The sequence below is a fragment of the Pseudorasbora parva genome, chromosome 18 (assembly GCF_024679245.1).
Source record: "Pseudorasbora parva isolate DD20220531a chromosome 18, ASM2467924v1, whole genome shotgun sequence".
Classification (NCBI taxonomy): domain Eukaryota; kingdom Metazoa; phylum Chordata; class Actinopteri; order Cypriniformes; family Gobionidae; genus Pseudorasbora; species Pseudorasbora parva.
Genome location: NC_090189.1, coordinates 4,626,330 through 4,653,826, shown reverse-complemented (window position 1 = coordinate 4,653,826; position 27,497 = coordinate 4,626,330). Strand labels below are relative to the sequence as shown.

General features: G+C 40.1%; 1 protein-coding gene across 2 annotated transcripts in view; it reads left to right on the top strand.

Annotated features, from left to right (window-relative positions):
• The window catches only part of LOC137046487 (gastrula zinc finger protein XlCGF57.1-like), a 77,953-nt gene extending 53,573 nt beyond the window's left edge, over positions 1 to 24,380 (top strand). Inside the window, exons 1-3 of one of the 2 annotated variants that reach the window (XM_067423736.1) lie at positions 629 to 783; positions 1,216 to 1,335; positions 22,242 to 24,380. In XM_067423736.1, the coding sequence (XP_067279837.1) occupies positions 1,278 to 1,335; positions 22,242 to 23,317 (1,134 nt within the window). In that variant the 5' untranslated portion in view covers positions 629 to 783; positions 1,216 to 1,277 and the 3' untranslated portion in view covers positions 23,318 to 24,380. Of the gene's footprint in view, positions 1 to 628; positions 784 to 1,215; positions 1,336 to 21,972; positions 22,093 to 22,241 lie in introns of those variants that run through there. The other variant, XM_067423735.1, reaches the window with a different exon arrangement.
• The last annotated feature ends 3,117 nt before the right edge of the window (positions 24,381 to 27,497 follow it).

The window sequence follows — 27,497 nt, the reverse complement described above, 5'->3', positions numbered from 1 at the left end:
AGTGAAACGAGTTGAGACTTGGACCCAGAAACTATGTTCCTTACGTCACGACTTAACAAGCGGATACAAGACAACCAAGAAAACATTTATGGGGTCAATTTTCCACTCATATTTTGTTCTTTATTTACACCTGTTGTGCTGTTTTTATCTTCACTCTTCTTTCCATATTCTGCACTAAAAATACATAATTTTTTATATAGTGCATAATTTTTGCATACCTCTTTTTAAGCATTTTCACTCTGAATTTTGAGCAATATTACATAAAACATTTATAGTGGGTGATACTTAAATGTTTGAGTATCCCAGCAAATTTTGCTTATATTTTAGGTTGTAGGTTTTAATAACAAATTAAAGTAATTTCGATCATACACGTATTGTTTACCCAATTAGAAAATGTCCTTTACTAATTTAGATTTTTTACTTTAAAATGCTACTAGTCAGTTAATTTACAACTAGCTATACATCACAATATATACAGTTCATTTACAATTAGCTATACATTACAATGAGTGAAAGAAACAACCAACCAACAGACAATTGGTGAGTGTCTAACTTCTTTATTAGACATTAAGCTTTGAATGAGCAACTGTTCCGCCAGTGGAGGCGCTCGAGCGACCGAAGCAACGACACATATCGAGTCTAGAGAAGAAGAGAAGTGAGCGAGGGAAGCATAGATGTATAATAATAAAGGCCTTTATTATGTATATATCTATGGAGGAAAGGAACATAAACATGAGTGGAACACAGCCGTTCATTCTGCTCTAAATCTGATGCTTTCGCACTGTGAGTACATTCATTTATCATTTATAAAGGAGAAATATATCCAAACGACTACACGAATCGGTTCATTTAGTGAATCACTCAGAAATGAACCGACCGAGGTTGTTCATTACGCTCGAGAAACGTAAACTCGCTACTGCCTTTTCCCCCCACATTATTACAGTTTGTGAAGATTATGAGTTGTTTTAATTTTATGTAGGGAAACCAGGTAAACATTTTTATAACGCATGTAAATCATATTTAAATGTAAGAGCTGTGTTGCTAAACATGTTTGAGTAAAACCGTTAAAGCTGGATAATTGCGAGTGATTGTAAGTGTGATGATCATCTGCTAAATGAGCAACAGCGACCACAATTCACACCTTCAGTCAGTGAAGCCGCTCCCACAGCCGTTCATGAGAGTTTAAATGCTGGGAATATTCCCATCTTCCCACAGGAGGAGAAGAAGCAAGCAGGAGGAATTACTCCAGGAGAAACTACAGACATACTATTGTAAAGATGGAGATTGAGGAAGAACCCTGCAGAATAAAAGATGAAGAGACAGAGGAACAAATAGGTTGGTGTTTTCCTTCTTTCTCTTTAATGAGGAGGCAGCACCCCCACTTCCTAAGAAGTGGTAGCCTAAAGAAATGGCTAAAACAGATACAGTTCATGAATCATTTGCACTAAAAGAATAAGTATGGTCTCATTTAAAAGCAGACACTTGGCAGTTTATGAATATAAATATAATTATTTATTAAATATAATGTAATTATTATCATAATCAAAAATAGCTATAATAAGCTTCAAAGTTTTGTAAAGTTATTAGAAATGTATTTGTATGAAATATCTTTATGAAAATAAAGTTGAAGTTGGCCTTTTAGCAATCTAGACATGCACTACAGCTAAAGCCACAAGTCTGACTGTAATATTTCGAATCTGAATATGTTTTACAATCATGTGATCATGCAATTTTATTTTAAAATGTTAATTGCCATCTCTTTTAAGCTTTCTTTCAGTGTATTGCCTCTATTGTTTAACATTGCAAAATGCCCCATTCAGTTTGTCTCCCCAGCACAAATTCACACCTCTGCGGCCTGGTTATGGCTCTAATTACTATTCCTTTGTCTGCATTGTAATTCCTGACAACTCTCTATTCAAACTGTTATATTTAAACCTCATTTATTTTATCAAACTTCTCACTTCGCCTTCTCTGAGAGACTATCAAATGCCTTTCTTACAAATACACATTTCAGTAGTTTTACATAAAATAAAATAAAATAAAAAAGGTATTTGCTCAGTGGCAGGTAGGGCTGAACGATATTCTGTTTTAACATCGACATCGCGATGTGACTATCGCACACGCGCACATCGCCGGAACATGCGATGTGAAGGGTAGTAGACCATGGTGTATTAAAGTCCTCATGAAATCAAAATTGACCATATTTACTTTGCAAGCGCAAATTGCTAGTTTTGTGGTGAACAATCCATGCGTGCAAGTCAATCCGCATCAAAAAATTATTTGGCTTCAGAATCTTTAATCAAAATCTGAAAATGCTCCACCCCCCCTACATTGGTAGGCCTTTTTTGATGACGCCTGTTTGACGGCTTGGGCTTCGACATGCCATCATTAAACACGCCCATCCAACCAACAGTCTGCTGCCCGCGACTGTGTAGAGAATGAAGGAAGTATCGAGTGTCATGGCGATGCCCACTAAACTTGCAGGAAAGTTGTGGATATCCAATCAGGTCACAGAGAGGGGGAAACAAGTCACGCCCTCTGTTCTGCTCATTTAGTACTGGGACTTTAAGAGAACGGACGGTAGCACACAGTAAACACGAGTTTGTTGCTTGAGTGACATGCACGTTCCACGAGCCTGCACAGTGATTGGTTCTCTGAGCCGCTGCTCACCCGTCACCCCTCACGGCCAAACATTCACTGCTAAAATGCGCCATGAAGAGGATCTGCCGCAACAAAAAAAAGTTCCAGAAATCATCTTTTTGGGACTATTTCGGCTACATAAAGGAGGATGTTGAACAAAAAGAGGTACTTTGCATTGAGTGTCTTGTGGCCACAAAACAAGAAAACCCCACCAATTTGTCTGATCACTTAAAACGGCACCACAAAGATGATCTTTACGACGAATACAAAGCAGGGCTCGACAATAACGCTTGTCCGGGACAAGTGTATTTTTTGAAGGGACAAGTGAAAGAATTTTACTTGCCTGACGGACAAGAGCTGGATTAAAACATAAAATAATTAGCGAATCGCCAAAATGCAAGAATGTTTGTGCATTAATTTAGTGTAAGTGGCGATTGATAGTGGATGATAATATATAATGAACTGATGATAATAAGGTTGCGCTGTTGACGCTCGTGCAGCCTCTCGAGGAGAAATTACAACACTTGAGCGTTTTCCTGAATACCGTCACGACTGTGACGCTGATTTCATATGACAGCTCCATAAACAACTAATTAACATTTAGTCACTTACATTTTAGATGCAATATTTAGTGTTTTTGTTCTATTTCAGCAGTGAAAATCGTTCACAGCAGACCCTTAACCGTCTCACTCATAGCAACAAGTGTGAACGATTCAGTGTTTGAATGAATCGTTTGAATGAATGACTCAGTGACTCGCTCATTAAGACGGTCACCTGCTGCCACCTACTGGAGGTTTAGTTTCATGTTTGCACATACTTTCCAACATTTCTTTGACTTTAATTATTGACTTTAGCCTGGATTGATGGCTCTTAATATCGCAATATATATCGTTGGGGAAAAATATCGCAATATAATTTTTTTCCAATATCATGCAGCCCTAGTGGCAGGTACATCACTACATGATTAAAATCATGTTTTATTCCAAACTTGCTTCATATCACTTCATAAGTCAAGTGTTTTACATACAGAAAATACACTGATAAAATCTTTCAAAAAGCATTGCATTATAAGTATAATATATTATGAAAACACCCAACATGGCATAAAGAACACAGACAAACCATATATTGTCACGATTGTGTGTTTATTGTCTTCAAACGTGTCTATCTGCATGTTATAGCGATCTTTGTAAGATATGTTTGTTTATGTCAGGGAGTTCAATGTCACTCTTTGTCTCTTCTTCATGAGTTCCATATATGGACTGAATGCGCACAGCACAGGTCTCTGGCGCCCTCAGGCTGCCAGTATGAATTGAAAACACTGCACATCAGAGTATAACAGCGCTCCTAATGATGCATCTGCGGATTTTGGGTAAAGATTGAATAAATAATATTTCTCTGTATAGAAATTTGACTCAAACATGAGAATCTATCAACATTTCTCAACATTTGCACACATTTGAACTAAAAGGCCTGAGGGATGTTTTTGTCGCGAGTCTTCAAGACGACCACAGATGAGTTTTTTATGAATGGGAGCAAATGACGCTCTTATTACAATCAAAAGTAGGGTGACCACCCCCCTCCCCCCCCATCCCGTGTAGCGCGTGTGCGCACAGCGTTTGAAGCCAAATTCATGCGGCCCGCAAATTGAGAAGCTCACGCATAATTAAAGCTTGTTTTAAAAAAAAATTGGTCGCTCTATATCCTCGTGCCTCAGGCAGCCAAACCAACATTACTTGACAGTTCAGCACGCTACTGTTGCCACACACACCCCTCAGATGAACTGCTGTTGTCAACTTTTTCGTTGTTGTCATGACAGCGCACGCATGTGCATACCAGACACACTTGGAAGTTTTTGATGGGCACTTTCCTATTCGAAAAATGGAGTCTTTAGGCACCGCACTCATCAATTAAAAAGAGAAGGAGTGGGTACAAGAAGACTGGGGAAATGAATATTTGTGACTGAAAGGTGTTGAGGTGGAAACCGAGAGAGGTTTTTGCGACCTTTGCAAAACGTCTTTCTCAATCGGACATGGAGAGTAAAATACGACGTCAAACGATACACTCACACTGCAAAAAATGCTTTTCTTACTTAGTATTTTTGTCTTGTTTCTTGCCAAAATATAAATAAAAAATATCAAGCAAAAGTAATTGTCTTGTTTTGGGAACCAATAACTCAAAACTAAGAGAGTTTTTGCTTAAAATAAGACAAATAATCTGCCAGTGGGGTAAGAAAAATAATCTTAATTCAAACAGAAAATAAGATAATTTTTCTTACTCCATTGGCAGATTATTTTGCTTAAAGGGGGGGTGAAACACTCAGTTTCAGTCAGTGTCATGTCAATCTTGAGTACCTATAGAGTAGCATTGCATCCTGCATATCTCCGAAAAGTCTTTATTTTTTTAATAATTATATAAGAAAGATGCGCTGTTCCGAGTCTTTCCGAAAAAAGCAGAGCGGGTGGGGGCGTGTCGTGTGAGCGGAGCTAAATAATGACGTGTGCACGCCGCTGCTATTGTGTTGAGTCGAGTGCGTCGTAAAGCTGTGTCATCCCTAACAGCGGGAAAAACTTTATTCAAAATAAAAATATGGCTTTTAATCAGATACAGCCATACATCTATGATCCGGAATCAGACCCAGAGGCTGCAGTTGAACAGGAGCAGCAGCAAAAACGACTAGAGCAGGACGTCTCTATGTGGTACAAGTTATACACTAACTATATAATATGCTTAGCGGCTTGTGTTATTTACATATTTATACTTGAATTATATCGTCGTATTTTTGTCTTTGAAGGTAAGGTGTATGTAAGGCCGCCCAAATCGTCCCAATGGAGGCTAACGATCGGCGGGTGAAGGTCGTTGCGCGTTCGTCTTTTCAGCGGGGAAAAGGGGATTTTATTCCAATTCCTCGTTATCTGACTCCATTTAATGATAATTTAGAATTTGGGTTAGAATGCCAATTGGTTATTTGGTCATTCATTTTTAATAGTTTAACTACACATTTAATTATTCCGTTTAACCCATTGTTGAAATTATACCCAACCTGAATAATTCCAGAGCAAGTCAGAATCAATCAAAAGTGTAACAATTTATTTAACAGTCAGGTAAATGTATAAAGCCAATTACATAGTCAATTCAAAGGTAATCCATATATAACATCAAATACTCTGAAGTAAAGAATGAAATGTATACCTGACTTCTGAAAACTACATAATGCTGGCTATCTTGAGACATCCAGCATTACGGGCTGACCGGTTTAAAGTGTCAAGCCCTGAGCTGTTTGCAACATTTCCTTAAATACCCAGAAACAAATGCACAAACTCTTTCAAATGTAAACACAAGTTCACAATGGGAGTTTGCATTGATCAAGACTTGTATTGATGCAAAGGCCAAATGGCTGAAAGCCACACCCACCATACACCAAGGAAAGATATCTTTAAACTCTTAAAACATTGATTATCTTTTGGTTAACTTCTGTGGAGTTGAGATATTTGTACCAGTCGCACTGAGACATTTCAAACGATATCAAACACATATAATACTGTATCGTGTGGATTGACATTGTAATATAGAGATTTTGTGTGTATTTTCAGGTGATCTCAGCATGAGACAGGGAAGGAATTGGGGGAGACGGGGTATATAGGGAAAGATGTAGATTAGCTGATAGTGAGGTGAGACTTGCGTCTCCAGTGGTGTGTGAGGGACAGTTCAGATGTTAATTTCCTTTATTTTCTCAGAGAGTCCTTGTTCTTCATTCAGACATTTCGGCATATGCTAGTTTTTTCAGTCTTACAGTGTACATGTGGGAAGTGCAGTTGTGCACGTGTGTTTGTGTGTTTACGCGTGGTTTGTGTAGACAGTAAGCGGACTGGTTTTGCACGGCAAGTTAAGTTAGTGTTTACATAGAAAGACACGGAATAGTAGCGCATTTGAATGAAGAAGCGCGCTTGTTTAGTTCAACATATTTCCCCCCTCTTTGTGTATTGTTGTTTGGAGTGCTTTTACAATACACAAACATAAAGTTACACATATAGTGGCCAGCTAAACAAATGTACACGCACTACACATCGCATGCTCCATTGATCAATTAACTATACGTGATCATGTTTGGGCTAACGTTACTTGATGAGCATAGGCAAAAACACAGACATTTGAAGCAGTCTTACTCACCGCCTGCGGTACTAACGTTGGGACTTTTATCGTTGGGACTGCTCCATCCTTTAGCAATAGGCGATTGGAAAATCCGGCGTCGAGCTGGGCCTTGTTTATGAAACAGTCGGCACCGAAATGCAGTGAACAGACATAAACCTTTGCGCAACTCAGTTGCTGATCCGGAAAAGCAAATTCCATCCGCTGTTGCCTTAACGCGGGGTTTTTGGGGAATCTGTGCAGGACTGTCTTGGTCTGGCAACCAAAAACGCACTTTTTTGGTGACATTGTTATGTGCACATCACCTGTCCAGCATCCTACAAGCCAGCGCTTTGATGGGCGTAGCCTGTTACTTTCGCTCTCTCTCTCTCTCTCTCTCTCTCTCTCTCACGCTCTTCCGGTAGAATTGTCCGTAAGGCCCATACAAGGAAATTCCGCCCCCATTAACGTCAAAGGGACCCATGATCGCAAAAAACTTGCAGAAACTTATGACTAACCGGAAGTAGTATTTTTGACAAAGAAATACTCCCATCAAACGTCCACCTTAACTTTTGAAACTTTGTCCATGTTTAGTATGGGATTCCAAGTCTTTAACAGTGTAAAAAGATCAGTATGCATGAAACAGCATTTCACCCCCCCTTTAAGAATGTTTAGATATTTAGACTTGAAACAAGACAAAAATACTTAGTAAGAATGCTTTTTTTTTTCAGTGCAGACTTTACTAACATGGAAGTTCACCATCCTTCCTCCCCTTCTCGTTCCGTGAACCTCTGGAGTTAACTTTACTTTTAGTTTAACTTTAACTTAACACATTTTTTTTTACTGTTCCTGTGGTAATGAGCAACTACAATTTCTGTTAATCCTATAATTTTATATAATTTATTTAAAGGGAATAAATTGTAATGAAAAATAAGTAAAGTAAAGTGGAAGTGCATCTGTCAATTCATTGAATGTTCAAAATATTATGTTAAAAATACACATTGGTTGGCCTATTCATGAGCATACATCAGCAATTAGCCTAAACATGTTTAGGGGAATAGGGCATTATTAATATACCATGTAATGTGCTATGTGCTAGAAATGGGTAAACCTCTATCTGCCCGTCTGCCCGTGGGGTGGGGCACCGCCGCGCCAGGCAGTGTCCCACATTGTCCCTCAGAAACATACCCTTTGTCCCCCCTTGGGCTTATTAGCAGGTGGTCACCCTAATCAAAAGGCACAGCCGCCGGTTTTCATATTCATAACTCCTGGCACATAACGCATTACGGTCAATATGAGAATAAGACTTTGAGAATAAAACAGTTTTTTAAAAAAATGAACTTTAGTCTTAGATCTTTTTAATGATGTATAGTTTGTCAAGGTAATTACTTATATCTGACAGTAATTGAGCTAATTTAAACAAAGAGGGCTTCAGTGCGTACATGTCCTCCCTCAGGTTAACAGGCTAACCCGTTGACACATATATTATGGGGTACTTCATTTATGGGTCACACTCAGGACTTTCGGGTCAAAAATGACCCGGGCGGCCTGATTAAGATAAAAAAAATTTTTGAGTAAAATCAATGGTATTTTTGTTCACTAATATTTTGTCTTTTCTTTTTTGGTGTTTTGAAAAAATTTAAAATGTAAAATATTCACTATACTTTTGCCGAAAGTTCTGGAAGTCACAAGTAGCAATATATGGTGTTCTGTCTGGGCTCAAAACCATTCAGGATCTAAGTCAACACACTGAGTGCCACCATATGTATTATAAAATATTTGCTGACTGCTAAAATGACTTTGCTCTTAAATGAAGTTGCTCTAGAATCACAAGTGTCGCTGGACCCCGATCTCCCCCTCCCCGGTCACTAGGGTTGGGAATCGTGAGAAATTTTCCGGTTCCGGTTCCGATTCCGCCTAACGATTCCGGTTCCGATTCCAGTTCCATTAAAATTATTAAACAAATAGTGGTAAAGGAAAAAGGCACAATACGCAACTTTAAACAATCCTTTTTTGTGTTTATTACTTGCTCTCAAATGAATTTACAGGTTGGCAATGTCAAAAAAAAAAGTCCTGTACTATACATATATTACAGGATTAATCGAGCCATATGGAATTTATGGAAATTAAAATAAACATGTTCAAATTTACACCTCTGAAATTGTCTTATTACATTTTCTCTATCTGTTTTAGGGATGTTAACCGATGACCGTTTGACCCATGGTTGACCGTATCAACGTTAACTGATCAAAAAAAGTTAAAAAAAAGTTAACTGAAAAAAGTGATCTCTAAATTAGGCTATTATAGACAGTGGACTAAACGCTACTACAGTTAGCCGTCTCATTCCAAAATCTTTTTGTGTGAAGTGAACATATCCCTCGCACTCAATTTTTCATAACTCTCCTGTTTGTACTTAATAAACCAATAAAAACATTTGGGGCGAGGTCGCAGCGTTTGCGCGCTCACAAGGTTTGCAAAAAGTAAACAGGCTAAAACACTCGAGGTTAGAGCCAGAGCAGACGACAGTATGAAGCGTCATTCCGCATAAGATGGGCTTACATTTGGAAATATAATATCTACATTTCAGTGGTAACACATAAGGTGTTGATCGTCTTTCTTTATTATTGTTAGCACTAACTTACCTCGAACTAAAGCGGCGTCTCTTCAGAGCTGTTATTTTCTTAAATGAGCCGCGGCAATGTTTCAAATGAGCTCATAACGCTAGACAAATGCCTTTATTTTCAACGCGATCAACTTGTACCCAAACCATTTCGAAACTAATGAGCCATGGTCCTCGGATTACAAACAAGCTCCTCGGCGCCGCGTTTGCGGGACTCGCGCTGTGGGGGATTTTAAAAAAGTGACGTGAGGGGAAGGGAGGCGGCAGCGCTAAGACAGTGTGTGTGTGTGTGTGTGTGTGCGCGCGTGTGTGAGAGAGAGAGAGAGAGAGAGAGAGCGGGAGTGCGGCTCGCGGCTATGCTCCCAGCGCTTCGCACACACATTGCTCCAGAACCGTTTTCGGAACCGACACTCAGGAATTTCGCGCGGTTCCAGTATTTTTCAAAAATCAGTATCGGTTCTGCATAAGAACCGGTTCTCGGTTCCCAACCCTACCGGTCACCAACAGAATTTTTTTCTTTTGAAGACTTTGTCGCTCCTAGTTTGAATACCGCTTTATGCATGCTTATCTGATCTGCGAACAAATTACTCTTTAGAGTCAAAGCATTTAAAAAAAGTAGCAAGAGTGTTACAGGAATAGTGCGAACATTTCTAACACCCTCTTTGCGGTTAACATGCCCTTGATGCGCACTTATGCCGTGCCACACTAAAGCAAGCTCAGACTTCTTCCAGACAGTCAAAGCGGCATTACGTCACGAAATTGCAGACTCGTAGGAAGACCACAAGTTTTTAGGGTGCCATTTGCGACAGAATGTAGCTAAACTTTTAATGTTTGACAACTGTTTTACGATCGATATGTTTAATGACCCACAGTAACAGGGATGCAAACTACTTTTTAAATGTAATTTCGCCATTTCTAATTGAAAAGTGCTATCATTTAAATGATGTCAATCATAACTGAATGTAAAGAGACATTTTTTGTTAGGTTTTTGAAAAATATGACATCAGACATACAAACAAGTGAATGTGTACTAAGAGTTTGTGTATCTTTTTAATTAAATAAAATACTATTTGCAAATAGTTTAAATGGATTACATCACGAATATATAGGCTAGAATTAGACCAGGAACTTCTTTTACCATTCTTATTTCTTTAATCCCTTTAAATCCCTTTTAATTGTTTAGGTATATCTGAGAAACTAGGGATTGCACAAATATATTTTAAATGGGTTAATTGTAACATACTGCTCTAAGACACGAAGGCTGGGGATCCAAATGCAATTTTATTGGAAAGTTATACACAGGAAAGAAGTCAAACAGGCAAAAAAGGCAGGAGACAGGCAAAAGGGTAATCCACAGACTTGGCAAGTAATCCCAGCCCAAGAGATCAGGGATTCTCCCTCAGAAATGCAGTATTATACTTAACAAGCCTTTGCAGTGAATGGCAGGGTGAAAAGGCTAGATATAGGCAGAGCTAATGAGGAAAATGAGAGACTGGTGAAAACAATGAGTGATGGTGAGTCCGGCCAAAGGGTTATGGGTAATGTAAGCTGTGTCCCAAAGTGAAGTGCGCGCACTTCAAAGGCCGCATTTGAAGTGCGATTGCGTCTGTGGTGTGGCAAGCAGCGGGGCGAGGGACCGCGAGAGCGGGCCGGTGATTAACGTTCACGAGTGCCAGCTGCGTGGCACACCACAGCGTCATAGCGGCACTACGAAGGCTGTCCCAATGTGAGAGCTGCACCTTTGAAGGCCACATTTGAAGTGCGATTGCGTCACAGCGGCACTACGAAGGCTGTCCCAATGTGAAGGCAGAACCCTCTGAAGGCCACATTTGAAGTGTGATTACGTCACAGCGGCACTACAAAGGCTGTCCCAAAGTGAGAGCTGCACCTTTGAAGGCCACATTTGAAGTGCGATTGCGTCACAGCGGTGCGACGAAGGCTGCCGCAATTCATGAGCTACTTTAAAATGCGCCCTTCGGTTCTCAGGCAAAGGAAGGGTACAGCAGATGGGACCTTTCCACAACTTCGCAGCCTTCCCTATTCCAGAATTCATAGCACACTGGTGACTACAGGATTTGACTGGTCCGCATTCCCGCGGCACTCGATCAGATTTCCCAGTTAAAGACGTTATAGCGGTCGGTAACTCAAGTGTAGCCTACTATTGAACACAACAACGCAAGCGCTTGAAGTTAATAAAACGTTTAGTGCATTCGCACAGTTCCCAGTTCTCTGCCCTGAGCAACCAAGATGAACTTTAATTTCCCAATTTTTAAATGCTATTTATTTCGCAACCATTATCTCAAGAAGATAAATCAGTCCATTATCACACTTTTCGCTGTTTCTTTCTTCTTCTTTTTTCCATACACTTTCTTTAAATAGCCTTCAAAATTAAATCTGCGCGGGGCTGTATTTTTGTTCCGCTTCCGCTATGCACCGCACCATTCCGCTCGCGCGTAAAATTCACTCCCTGCTCACCCGCTATAAATTATTTTATTCCCGACCTGACTCATCCAGCTAAATTTAAATTTTGTTTCCAGAATCTATCTTTTAAATTTCCTTTACAGAAAGAGAGACATTGGGTATAGGAATTGTCTGTGCAATCATTTATTTTTCTTACAGCATAGTATAGCCTACTGTCAACACCGTAGCTAGAACAAATATCACAGAAAAATAGACTAGATCAAATGTGACATCTGTCACTCAGAATTATAAGAAAAAATGTAAATAAACGAAAACTGCTGACTTAGATGCTAAAATAACGTTTTTTATATGAATGAATGAATGAATGAATGAATAAATGTTCAATGACGGTCACCAAAAGATCGATCCTCCTAAGGCTGAATGCGTGGCCGACACAGAACAATTTAAATGGCTAGGCTATAGTATTAGTTTATTATTTTTTATGCAAGTTATTTGTAAATTAAACAAAGAAACTGCTGTCTATTGTTCATTTTCGTTAACTTCAAACGTAGGCTAAATTAAAGAGAAGTGGTTCTGTAGCCTACATTGTTTATTTTTGTAATGCACGTTATAATTTGTTACATTAAACACATTTATATATGTTTATACATATATTTTCTTGTCATGTAATTTAAAATGTGTAAATGAAAATAAATTGGTCTATACATTAGCTTACCCTTTTTAAACTATAGCCTATTTATAGACCAGTAATATAACTTAAGTTTAACATCAGAAACAGCAGAAATTTTAATTATCAGCCAAACCAGAAGAAAACCCTTTTCTACACTTTCATTGCGCTGAGCGGGAGAAGCTGGAGCTGAACCGTCGGGGATGGGGAATAATGCACAAGAGAGACTCTGGTAAGGCCTGAGCGGGACATCATCTTCTGGGGTGAGCAGGGCATATTTCCACTGTCCGCAGCTCTGCAGGGCTGAATCGGTTGACGGCTGGCATGTCATAAAAAGTAGACAATGCATCTGAGATGATGAGTTGAATAAAAATAAGTAGGCCAACTTAAAAAAAACTTGGACGTATATAGGCTAAATGTTTAAAATATATTGTAACAGTTACGTTTAACATAAGAAATAAACTGTTAACTAATATTTGCAATTTGACAATATTTAAGCGGCTAGATTTACATGCTATGGTCCGGTCTCCCATCGTCGCAGGCTTTGAAGCATGTCAAAACCCTATAAAAAGCTTTAAAAAATATATATATATATATATATATATAAAAGGTTTATATATATATATATATATATATATATATATATATATATATATATATATATATATATATATATATATATATATATATATTAGGGGTGTAACGGTTCACAAAATTCACGGTTCGGTTCGATACGGTACACTGGTGTCACGGTTCGGTTCGGTACGGTTCGGTATGTTTTAGATAGGCCTACAGCAAAAAGAAAAAATTGGCAGATAAATTACCTTTTTTTATTATTTTTTTATTAAAACTAACAAAGTATGATTTTTTTTTTTTTTTACATTGAACAATGATGGAGCTATACTTTACCCATCTTCTATGTAGTTACAGGAATAAGACATTAGCTCTTTACATTAGCGTGTGCGATGCAGGAGCCCCACACCCTGTAGTGCGCAGTCCGCAACTGATCCGCTGTTGCATACCACAAACACAGCATTGATTCATTATTTTTTATTTAAAATCCAAAAGTTTTTACTGAACATGCCTCGTCAGAATTCCAATTCTCTTTGTTTACTCTTTAATAGAAGTCAGGTTAAGTAGCCTACTAGATTTAAACAACATTTTATTAAATTAATTTATTCATATTTATATACTTTAGATTTAGCTCACACAAGTGGCAAAACATTTAAACATAGTTTATAGCCTTAAATCACAAACATTTTAAATTAGAAACTTACAATAGTCTATTCAAAAACAGCCGACTCTCGTCTTTTCTTTCGTTTTTACACCCTTTTAAAAGAAATCCTGCAGGTCAAAAAGAACTTTGCTTTTCACCTCCAAGAAAGGACGAGTGCTATCCATTATGGCACTTTTTTTTTTTAACCTAAATGCCAGGTAAGGTGTCGTTTTGTTGCTTTACTTGAGAAAAAAAAAGCCATGTGTTGACTTTGAAACAAGAGTATATTTTAAATGATATGCATCTGTGGTGAAATTACTAGATTTTCGCGTCAGCACATGTTTATTTTAATGCGAACAATGTTCTGTAGCTTTAATGCAGCAGTGCAGCGCAGCAAACAATAGACTCGGTACGAAAACGATCCGTGCACTGCTGCAGACGCAACGCACCTGGAACGCACTGACGGACCGCATCCGCGTGCAGTGTGAAAGCTGTCATCCGTTAACATGGGTACGGAAAAAAATACGCAACGCACGCGCACTGCAGACGGAGTATGTGTGAAACGGGCGTTAGGTCTCATATCCGCGGCTATAAATGGACCACTCGCCGCGGTGATGTCTTTTGCCATTTGAATAAGTTGGAAATGTCTGTCTAAATGCTGCGGGGATAGTTTGTGGGATAGTTTGTGGCTGTTTCTTCTTTTTATCGTCTTGTTGTCGGCGTAAATGAGTTGATTGACATGACATGAATTATTCCCGCTGCTGTACCATCAGCAAATGCGACATACCGTTGTTTTTTAATCCATCGCTCTTGCCAACACCATTATAGCTTACAAATAATCCAAAGTTCACCCAAACATCAGACCTGTTGGTTATTGGAGGATCTTCTATTTCTGGTTTGTTAAACGCAATAGCCATTTTGCCACGAGCATTCAGCGCGTAGCCTACTGAGTAAGCGAGCACCTGGCTGAGCAGCCTAAAACATATTTGGTGTTTTTTTTTTTTTCTTTCACTTCGGCGGTGTCAGGGGCATTGCCTGTTATGTCGTTTTGGTTATTGGGCTACCTTGTTGAACGCATATTATTATATTTCACACACTTTTTTATTTTCCAAATCTAATTAATTAGTCCAAGAACCGTTCGGTACATAATGCGTACCGCGTACCGAACCGAAAGCCTCGTACCGAACGGTTCAATACGAATACGCGTATCGTTACACCCCTAATATATATATATATATATATATATATATATAACCTGCTAGGCCATTAACGACGGTTGGTTCATTGTTGCCAAGTTTGGAATGGGGCTGCATTTAGGCTACTGTTGCTTTGGGGTGTTTGGAGCCTATAATCCACAGGTTAAGTTGTCTTTACTTACGCAATATTTCTACCGCCCGCGCCCCGCATTTTGGGATATTTTGGCCTATTCTGGCCGTGATTCCGATACTTTTGAATAATAATTGGAGGGGTTTTGTTATTCAGACATGGCAATCCTATTCCTCGGTTTGCCCTTCGTGCAGCTTCATGCACTTCGTGCACTTTGAAGGCGTGGCCAGGCCTGGCTTTCGGAGTGCATGGCCTTCGAAGTGCACACCCTTCACTTTGGGACACAGTAGTCTTTGATGAAATGACAGCCCTCTGATGGTAATCATTTAGTGGCTACACAGTTGTATTACTGCTATTCATTTTAATCTTTATTAACAAATAAATATATATATTTGTATGTATTTGTTAATAAGGATTAAAATGAATACACCAATGTTGTTGTTTTTAAGGCGTTAATAAGGATTACACCTTTAGTGTGTCAAAATGGCTAGAAATGGCCATGTGTCCGTATTATGTTCTAAAATGGGTAAAACATACAGAAATGTCTTGTTTGAATATGTGTTTGATACTGTTTAGTTTATTTGAATTGATAGTTTAACAGTGCTGGAAATATAGAGCTAAAATATTTAAAGGGTTACTTAAGCGATTAGCATATGGCTTTCTATCAGTAGAAACCCTGGAGTATATTCAAATGATCGTGCTCCCCCCTCTTATATCCCCCTGAGACGAGAGATTTATGATCAGGACTCGGATGTATATTCCGGGTTACCGTGTAAACGGTGCGCACTTGCACCGCGGTTCATCTCGCATCTGATGACGCATCAATAATATGGGTTGTAACTTGAAAATAATGCGTTATGTATTGTGATAAAGTTCGTTTTGTGAGGAAGGAAGAGGACAAGGGGGTCGGCTTGACTGCTGACGCTCTTTATTAAATAAACAAAAACTCAGTCTCTGCACACTTCTTTGTCAGTGTGTATTTCTCTCAGTCACTTCCGGGTTCCGGTTCAAACATTCCGCTTCCGGGTCAACGTGTTTCACTACTCAATAGCTGTGTCCCAAAGTGAAGGGTGCGCACTTCCAAGGCCATGCACTTCGAAGGCCAGACCAGGCCACGCCTTCAAAGTGCACGAAGTGCACGAAGGGCGAACCGAGGGACAGGGTTGCCAGGTCTGAATAATAAAACCCCTACAATTGTTATTCAAAAGTATCGGAATCACAGCCAGAATTGGCCAAAATATCCCAAAATGCGGGGCGCGGGCAGTAAAAATATTGCTTAAGTAAAGACAACTTAAAGGGTTACTTCAGCGATTAGCATATGGCTTTGTATCAGTAGAAACCCTGGAGAATATTCAAATTATTGTGCTTTCCCCCCTCATATCTCCCTGAGACGAGAGATTTATGCATTTTATTTCTGGAAAAATTCCTCCTATGATGCAAAATGACGATTTTTGCATCATAGGAGGAATGTTTGCCCAGAGGCTAAAGACTACAGCCAGCAGAGGGAGCTATTTCCGCATTTTTTGAATCTGCGCATGGGGGATGGGAGATAACACTCAGCTGGCAGGGAGAGCTCAGCTTGCAGACAGGATCATTTAAACGGAGCTATGGTGTGCAATGTAAGTCTTTTAACATCTCAAATTCATTTCTATGAAAGTTAAGCTTGCAAAGGCATGAACTGAAACGCGTGCCAGACTGAACTCCTGTGTGAATGTATGCCGCGAATGTAGTCGTGATTACCTCAGCTCTCATCACTCCTGCAGTTAGTGCTCAGTGCTGTGACACTCGCGCGGTGACTCACTCATTATATTGAACAGACACGTTCAGTTTTTAATTGTAGTGTCTTCTAACTCAGTCACAGTAATGAAGTTGGTGGTGTTGGGAATGGCCTCACAGGGCAGCGAAGCATTCTGGGAATTGTAGTCTTTCATCCCCATGGGACAAAAATACATTTTCTGTCTTTTCTCAGTCTAGAAGACACCAAATTCAAAAATAATTTCACATTTCTACTACATTGATGACCCAGTTTAAATACAGATTCATCTTCCCAGCGCTGAAGTACCCCTTTAACCTGTGGAGGCTACAAACACCCCAAAGCAACAGTAGCCTAAATGCAACCCCATTCCAGACTTGGCAACAATGAACCAAAGCGCCGTTAATGGAGCAGGTTCTGACAACTGACAGCGGACGTTCGTGAGGAGATTTTAAAAAGAGAAATGGAGCATATACTACTACTTATATATATATACTTTTTTTGAGCTTTCTATTGGGTTTTGACATGCTTCAAAGCCTGCGACGATGGGCTGGACCATAAGCATGTAAATCTGTAGCCGGTTAAATATTGTCAAATTGCAAATATTAGTTAACAGTTTATTTATTATGTTAAATGTAACTGTTACAATATATTTTAAACATTTAGCCTATATACGTCCAAGTTTTGTTTTTTTTTTTTGTTTTTTTTAAGTAGGCCTAGCTACTTAGGCTATTTTTATTCAACTCATCATCTCAGATGCATTTTTTATGGCATGCCATGCAGCCGTCGACCGATTCGGCCCCGCAAAGCTGCGGACAGTGGAAATATGCACTCATCCCAGAAGATGATGTCCCGCTCAGGCCTTACCAGAGTCTCTATTGGGCATTATTCCCCATCCCGGTCCAGCTCCAGCTTCTCCCGCTCAGCGCAATGAAAGTGTGAAAGTGTAGAAAAGTGTTTTCTTCTGGTTTGGCTGATAATAAAAAATTGTTGTTTCTAATGTTAAACTTAAGTTATTTTATTGGTCTATAAATAGGCTATATTGTAAAAAGCCTACGTAGGCTAATAGACCAATTTATTTTCATTTACACATTTTAAATTACATGACAAGAAAATATATGTATAAACATAAATGTGTTTAATGTAGCTACAAATTATAACGTGCATTACAAAAATAAACAATAGCTAGGCTATAGAAAAACCACTTCTCTTTAATTTAGCCTACGTTTGAAGTTAACGAAAATGAACAATAGACAGCAGTTCATTTAATTTACAAATAACTTAATTTAGCATAAAAAATGCCACGCATTCAGCCTTTGGAGGATCGATGTTGACCGTCGTCAGTGAACATTCATTCATATATATATATATATATATATATATATATATATATATATATATATATATATATATATATATATATATATATATAAACTTTATTTTAGCATCTAAGTCAGCAGTTTTCGTTTGTTTGTATTTTTTCTTATAATTCTGAGTGACAGATGTCACATTTGATTTAGCCTATTTTTCTGTGATATTTGTTTTATCTATTTGTTAGGCTACAATAGGCTGTAAGAAAAATAAATGATTGCACGGACAATTCCTATCCAGTGTCTCTCTTTCTGTAAGGGAAATTTAAAAGATAGATTCTGGAAACAAAATCTAAATTTAGCTGGATCAGTCGGGTCGGGAATAAAATAATTTATAGCGGGTGAGCACGGAGTGAATTTTGCGCGAGCGGAATGGTGCGGTGCGGTATAGCGGGAGCAGGACGAAAATACAGCGCCGCGCAGATTATATTTTGAAGGCTATTTAAAAAAAGTGTATGGGCAAAAAAAAAAAAAAAGAAACAGCGAAAATGGTTATAATGGACTGATTCATCTTCTTGAGATGGTTGAGAAATAAATAGCATTTAAAAATTGGGGAAATTAAAGTTCATCTTGCTCAGGGCAGGGAACTGGGAACTGTGTGAATGCACTAACGTTGGACGTTTTATTTACTTCTAGCGCTTGCGCTGTTGTGTTCAATAGTACCCAGGCTACACTTGAGTTACCGACCGCTACCGTCTTTAACTGGAATCTGATCGAGTGCCGCGGGAATGCGGACCAGTCAAATCCTGTAGTCACCAGTGTGCTATGAATTCTGGGATAGGGAAGGCTGCGAAGTTATGAGAAGGTCCCATCTGCTGTACCCTTCCTTTGCCTGAGAACCGAAGGGCGCATTTTGAAGTCGCTCATGAATTGCGGCAGCCTTCGTCGCACCGCTGTGACGCAATCGCACTTCAAATGCGGCCTTCAGAGGTGCAGCTCTCCCTTTGGGACAGCCTACGTAGTGCCGCTGTGACGTAATCGCACTTCAAATGCGGCCTTCAGAGGGTGCAGCTCTCCCTTTGGGACAGCCTACGTAGTGCCGCTGTGACGCAATCGCACTTCAAATGCGGCCTTCAGAGGTGCAGCTCTCCCTTTGGGACAGCCTACGTAGTGCCGCTGTGACGTAATCGCACTTCAAATGCGGCCTTCAGAGGGTGCAGCCTTCACTTTGGGACAGTCTTCGTAGTGCAGGTATGACGTAATCGCACTTCAAATGCGGCCTTCGAAGTGCGCGCACTTCACTTTGGGACACAGCTATTGTCCGTGTGTGGGTCGCGTCAGCAGTCCCTCTCTCTCTCCTCGGTCTCCGGTTCCACTGATGTCTTATACCCTCTCCGCGCTCATTACTGGAACGAGAGACAGGTGTTATTAATCTGCGTCCAACCCACTCACTTACCGCTCGTCCCGCGGCTCTCTCTCCCGCTGCAGACCTCGCTGAACCACGCCCCCTTGCCACATGTATGTTTCTGTAGATGGATACACGTGCTGGCTCCTTATTGATACATTACTACAGCGCTAATAAAAGAAAAACGTGGGCAAAACGGTCTATCTGTGTAAACTTTGTTCAATGCATACGAGTGCTGCCGTATGTTCAAATATGACTAGTCATTTTCACAGTCATCACCCAGGTATATTCGCTAGAAGACGCAAATGAGACCGCGCGCGCTGATCTGTCTTTGTACATCATCCGGAAGCACGCAGTCGTCTCACAGCGCGCATATATTGAGTTCTCTTTCAAGTCTTGTGCTTAAACGGACAAACTCACACAAGAAGTATGTCAACATGTCCATCTTGATGAGTATCCAAGCAGACATAGTCTGAATATGCCTTAAGAGGACTTAAGTCGAGAAAGACGACGCAGAGCCTTCCATTAGGTCTTAAAGGGGCAGTAGCCTTTACTGCTGTCTGTTTAATGTTAAACAAAAGATAAGGAATCACTCACTGCTCTTGATTGAATAACTTTTTAAAGGATTATTCTTTAATTTAACAGTTACATATGCAGCTATTTTACATTTGATTAGCCTACTGTATTCAATTTCTCTACCTAAAAACTAATGTTAGACCTATAAAAACCTGAAAAGCATTGTTAATTACACTTCAATCAAATTACACTTCAAATATTTTCCCCCAAAGTTAGTTTGTCATTGTAGGCAGTTATCATCACGATGATTTCATTTCAAGTGTTTGTTTTTTAAATAAGTTTAGTTTTAGTTAGTTATTTGATGCTATAAAACCAGCTGTGTGACGTCATGATTGACAGCTGAGACTGACGTCTTCTCTGAGTGAAGTTGTCACTGAGGCACTAACAAACTTTTTTCAGGATTTTTGGGAGCAGATTATTTAATTTCCATAACTGTTTATTTTACACCAACATAATTAATTGTTCTGCATCTGTGAGATTATGGGCGGGCTTTTGATATCGCAGCTGTACTTCCTGCTCTGCGCAACTCCGGTCCCAGACTTTTTTATATTTACAGTTGCACTAAAATCCAAAAGTGAAGAATTTATGTTATTTATTACTTGATTGTTCAAGCTACCTCACAGAAGTGCTCTGTTTGTTATAGAGTTGTTGAATGTTAAAATAAGGTGAATAAAATAAAAAAATAAGAAACATCCTGGTTCGTTTTTTCGCTCTTCTTTATTTTTTTTAATGTATTATAGAAGTATCAGATCGGGACTCTGTATCGGCAGATACTCAAAATCAAATGACTCTGACTCGAGGTCAAAAAAAACTGATCGGGACATCCCTAGAAAAATTATTCCAGAGACGCAAATATCATCGATTTGCCTCATCGGTAAAATGTTTGGCCAAATGCTAAAGACTACAGCCAGCAGAGGGAGCTGTTTCCTCATGTATTCAACTCGCACATGGGGGATGGGGTCGCACTCACAGCTCGGCTCGGCTCAGCATTCATGGAAACGGTGCGGCCGGCAGAGCAGAGTATTTTATCTTCTCAAGTTAATTCCTATGTAAGTTAATCTTCCAAAGGCATGAACTGAAAACGCACCAGACTGAACACGCGCTGAGAACGACTGCCACAAGCGTGGACACGTTTACCTCAGCTCTCATGACGAGAGCTCATCACGATGCGTGTTATCTGACTCCTGCTGCGTTTGTGCTGACACTTCCTCAATGTATTGAACAGACACTTTCAGTTTTCAATTGTAGTGTCTGTGAACGCGGTGGTGGGAAAGTAAAAGTGATTCAGTAGCGGTGGCTTCAGGAGTGGCCTCATAGGCCACTCCTGACAGGCCTCACAGGGCAGCGAAGCATTCTGGGAATTGTAGTCTTTCATCCCCATGAGACAAAAATACATTTTCTGTGTTTTCTCAGTCTAGAAAGCACCAAATTAAAAAATAATTTCACATTTCTACTACATTAATGACACAGTTTAAATACAGATTAATCTTCCCAGCACTGAAGTACCCCTTTAAAGAGATAAGTTACAACTTGCGAACACAACACTAGTTTGATTTCATTATTTAGAGCCTGAATTATGTTCTGTTGCAAGAAAATGTTTGAACATAATCCTCACAATTTCTTAAATTCAATCAACATATTATAAATCTAATCCCGTGTAAGAGCAACAATTAGTCAATTATATTGTTTTTTAAATAAATTTATATTTTTATATAAATTATATATATATTTTTTTCTAAATGACTATTTGAGTAAACCTTTCCACCTGGATAATTGCGAGTGATTGTAAGTGTGATGATCATCTGCTAAATGAGCAACAGCGACCACAATTCACACCTTCAGTCAGTGAAGCCGCTCCCACAGCCGTTCATGAGAGTTTAAATGCTGGGAATATTCCCATCTTCCCACAGGAGAAGAAGAAGCAAGCAGGAGGAATTACTCCAGGAGAAACTACAGACATACTATTGTAAAGATGGAGTTTAAGGAAGAACCCTGTAAAATAAAAGATGAAGAGACAGAGGAACAAATAGGTTGGTGTTTTCCTTAATTCTCTTAAATGAGGAATAAGATGAAACCTTAAATATAACGATGCATCTTAACATATACTAGTATTAATCTAGATTTATTTTTCTCATTTATCCTTTTATTGAATTATGGGTATTTAATATGTTGATTTTAGACCCGGTGGAAGTGAATGAAGACAAGCAGCAAAAACCGAATTATTTCAAAAATGAAGATGGAAACCCAGTCATTTCACAGACTGAAAGGAGTTTCACACAGAAACAATCTGGAAAAGTTAAAGGATCTTTAACCTGCTCTGAGTGTGGAAAGAGTTTCATACATAAAGGAAACCTTAATATTCACATGAGGATTCACACAGGAGAAAAACCATACACATGCTCTCAGTGTGGAAAGAGTTTCACTTATAAAAGTTCTTTCAATGATCATCTGCGCTGTCACTCTGGAGTGAAGCCGTTCAGCTGTGATCAGTGTGAGAAAACATTTGTTGTCGAGTCATACTTAAGAAGACACCTTAAAACTCATGCTGGTGTGAAGCCTCACATATGTTCTTTATGTGGAAAGAGTTTCCCACAATTGCAAAATTTACAAGCGCATGAGCGTATTCATTCTGGTGTGAGACCTTATGTGTGCTTTGAATGTGGAAAGACCTTCATTACATCCAGCAACTTAAAATCACACCAGAGAATTCACACTGAAGAGAAACCGTACAAGTGCTCACACTGTGGAAAGAGTTACACTCAGAAAAACTCTCTCGAAGAGCATCTGCATATTCACTCTGGAGTGAGACCCTTCAGCTGTGATCAGTGTGATAAATCATTTGTTGTGCAATCATACTTAAAACGACACCTTAAAGTTCATACTGCTATGAAGCCTCACTTTTGTTCTTTATGTGGAAAGAGTTTCCCACAACTGCAAAGTTTACAAGAGCATTACAAGAGTATTCATAGTGATTTGAGACCTTATATATGCTCCGACTGTGGGAAGACCTTCATTACATCAGACCACTTAAAAACACATCAGAGAATTCATACGGGAGAGAAACCGTACAAGTGCTCACAATGTGGAAAGAGTTTCACTCAGGCAGGAAACCTGAAAAAACATGAGAGAATTCACACTGGAGAGAAACCGTTCAAGTGCTCTTCATGTGGGAAGAGATTCATCCAATCATGTAATCTACAGACTCATGTGAAAAAGCATTGCCCAAAGTTGTCGAAATCACTAATCGGACGGTAACTGTTTCTCATGTGGACGTCTGTAAAAATAAATTTGAATGCCACCTCGATGGCGATTTATTCCCGGTGGAGGAGCGAGTTTTGTGATCCTGCGCAACTGGGAACGCTGCTCACGTGCTCAGTCGAATGATTGACAGAGTTAGGCTGCATTTACACTGCAGGTCTTGATGCACAATTCCGATTTGGTGACTATATCCGATTTTTTTTGACGACCCGCTTACGTCATCTTTTCAAAAGCGACCCGTATCCGATATTTGCATTTACACTGTACACTGGCAAAACAGCCCAAGACGTTCTTAACCGGTGAAAGGAAGTAAAACAGCGCGATATGCAATGGACGCAGACAAAATGATGGCACAAGGTCTCAACTGTGTTAAAGTAGTCCTGTTCCGCATGAAAACCGCGGACTTGGCAACACAGGATCGCAGTTTGTGTCCACCTGAGTTGACGTCTTTCGCCTCCGTCCTTTTTTTCAATGACGTACGACTCGCATTTACTGGGGAATATCTGATTTGACCGCTTACATGGCAGACGCTAATGCACGCATGCGAGTCATATCGGATTTATTCCCACATATGAGTGAGGCCTGACTCCGATCTGAGGATATCGAAATTCAGGCGTTTTTTTTTACTGCTTACACGTTCACATGTCATATCCGATCTGTGCCACATAAGAGGAAAAAAATCGGAATTGGGTCACTTGAACCATGCAGTGTAAATGGGGCCTTAGACTTAAAAATCATGACGATCGTGCATTCGCTACTGCTGGACCCAAACTTTAGAATAGCTTTCCTCCCTATATTAGGGTCACTCCTTCTCTTAATACATTTAAATCTTATCTCAAGACATATTTATTTAATATTTATTTTCATTGGCTTTTAACACTGCTTAGTAAGCTATCTTGGCTCTCCTTGTTTATTGTTGATTTATTTATTTGTGTGCCTATTCTTGTTCTTTTACTTCATTTTTTGTTTGACTTTGTTTTCTTTTATACTTTGTACAGCATCAACCTTGGTTGTGTTTAAATATGCTCTATAAATAAACATTGATTGGTTGATTGATTCATTGATGATTTTCTGCTGTAAAAATGTCAAATGCTTGGAATAATAAGAATAAAATCATTTAATTTAAAAATAGGGAATTATTAACTATTTAAATCTCCTGTTTAAAAAAAAGTCATTTTAAAAATGTGGAAATGAGCGGAAATTCTAACGTTATATAACAAATATAACGTTAATTACTGCTGTAATAACAGTCCATTTCAAATGTGTTTTTTTTTCTATCTTTCTCTTTCGAGCAGTGATGAGAGATTATTCTTGTAAATACTGTCCACCATTTAAGTGAAGGCTAGATCTTTAAAATGCACTCAAATTACAGCAAAGCGCAACAATATGGTTCTCCGCAGGGGTCAAAAAGGATAAACAGTTCATTTTGAAGCGATCTCTTCTTGAAAACGTAGAGATGTGGATTCGGACGGCAATTAAGTTACCGCACGACCTTGGTGTTTGTCTAAAAACAGTCGATTTTTACGCAGGTGGTGGGAGAAAATCACTGACATTCTGGATTTCAATGGGAATAAAATCACAGACTAACCCCTGTAAATGAGGAAAAGACTACAAGAAACAATTGCCGTCAGAATAGGGCTTTAGTCTCGTTCTTTCAATCGTTTCGACAGATACAGCCAGGTGTATTCAATCTAACGATGCTTGATTTGATTGGAGAATTAAGGGGAGGAGTTGAAATATAAGCAGAAGCGGATCAATTGAGAAGAGAGAAAGAGAGACTTAAGCCCAGTCCACACGGAGACGTGTTTAGCTGTATATGTATACATTTTGTACTGTATCAGCGTTTCGTCCACATGAATCTGGTGTTTTGGAAGCATGAATCCGATAGTTTCTGAAACCGGATCCCAGAGTGGATAAATCTGAAAACGACAATCTTACGTTTTCGTGTTTACAGCCAATCCGTATATTTTCTGTAACGGTGATGTCATCAAACAATGTCCAGCACGGTGAAAGAGTTAAGGGATACAACTACAGGCACTGGGCAAGCGCACATCAATATTGCGTCATTTAATTACCGTATTTGCATTATTGTAAGGGTACAGAAGACGATGTTTTCTCTCCGCAAACACTTCCAAAGGATAAAAATTTGAGGAGTCAGTGGTTAAAATTACCCTAGTGATACAGCAGCAGTAAAAATGTCTCGGGTTATTACTATAACCCTTGTTCCCTGAGAGGAACACACCAGTGTCTGAAGCATGAATAAAAATCTCTCCATACATGATTGGTGGAACGTAATGACGTAGTACGTGACGCTGACCCTGAAGCTACAAAGGGACGCCGGCACATGGCACATACAGCTCTTTCGCGATAAAGCTGGTGCTCTGGCGAGACGAGGTGTGGCGACGAGACGCAGTGTCTCGCTCCCTCTCAGAGAACAAGGGTTATAGTTATAACCAGAGACGTTCCCTATATCGACGGAACTTGCGCACCCGATAAGCCATGGCTATAGCCTGGACAATCCATTTACTGATTGTCTGCTTCGCAGCAGGCAGCCCTTTCTCTTGGGTGGGGCGACGCACACCAACAACTGGTTTGATTTTCTTCACTGACCAGACTCCTCCAGATAAATGCTCAATGCCCTAACTGGACAGAGCAGGTGAAGCCTGCTCGCTTCCATCATCGTGTGAGGAGGAGGATGAAAAGCCTGCAGAACCACTAACCTGGCTACGTTAGATGGCACCTTGGGCACGAAGCTCGGCCTAAGGCGCAGAATGGCCTTGACTCTGCCAGGGGCAAACTCCAGGCAGGGTGGCATGACAGCTAGAGCCTGGAGATCCCCCACTCTCATCAGAGGTTATGGCTAGCAGAAAGGCCACCTTGAAGGTCACGGTCTTAGGATCAGCTGACTCCAGCAGTTCAAAGGGGGCCTCAACAAGCCCTTCGAGCACCACTGCCCGGTCCTGGACGGAGTCGCAGGTCTCATCCTCCGAGCCCACGGAGGAACTGTACAACCAGATGGTGCTTACCCAGAGGCCTATCATCTACAGGCGAGCTGAAGGACCCTATGGCTTATACCTTAAGACCCTATGACCCATATACCTTAAGTTTGGACGGGGAATGACCGACAGAGAAACGATCTTGGAGAAACTCCAGAACTGAGCCTACTGGGCATTTGACTGGGTCCACCTCACACTCTCTACACCAAGTGGAGAACACATTATTTCAGGCTTTACAGTTTCAGTGTAGTCGGAGCCCTGTAGCTGAGAAGGGTCTCCACAACAACTGCTGACAGGCCCTCTCCTAGGTACTGAGCCCTCTCAGGGGCCAGACCCAGAGGTTCCACAACTCTGGCCGGGGGTGAAATAATGTGCCCCTTGCCTGAGACAGTAGATCCCTCCTCAGAGGAATGTGGAAAGACGCAGCCTCTGCCACGTCTGCATCATGGCATCCAATTCTAGCGGAGCCGAATGACTGAGAAAACCGCAGTGGGACGTCTCTCGAGACGCAAAAAGATCCACTTCCACTGGGCCAAACCTCTTGCACATGACCTCCACCACCTGAGGGTGGAGTCGCCACTACCCAGGCCTAAGCCCCGGCCTTGACAGGAAGTCTGCTCCCTGACTGGCCAAAATGAGCCAGTCATCTATATAATTGAGCACTCGGGTGTCCTGGAGTCTCAGCGGAGCCAGTGCTGCATCCAAGCATTTGGTGAAAATGTGGGGGGAGAGAGCTAGGCCAAAGGCAAGAACCTGATACTGATATACCTTGCCCCGAAGGCAAATCTCATGAACTTCCTGTGACATGGAAGGATGGAGATATGGAAGTATGCGTCCTTCAGATCTATCTTGACAAACCAGTCCTCAGACTGGATCGGTTTCAAAATGGCAGGAATCGTCAGCATCCTGAACCTGAATCTCCTTCTGGTTCCGGAGACCGGTTCAGGATCCTTAGATAAATTATAGGACGCAACCCTTCATCCTTCTAGCCTGGTTTTACCAGACTTTCATACATTTCATTTGTACATAGAGTCTAGTCGCTCTCCATTGAAAAGCATTTACTTCAGCAAGGCGGGTACTCTGATAAATGATTATAAAGTGATTTTTGAAGTGATATATTCTTGAAAACTCAGAGATGTGGATACGAACAGCTATTACATCACCACATGACCTTGGTGTTT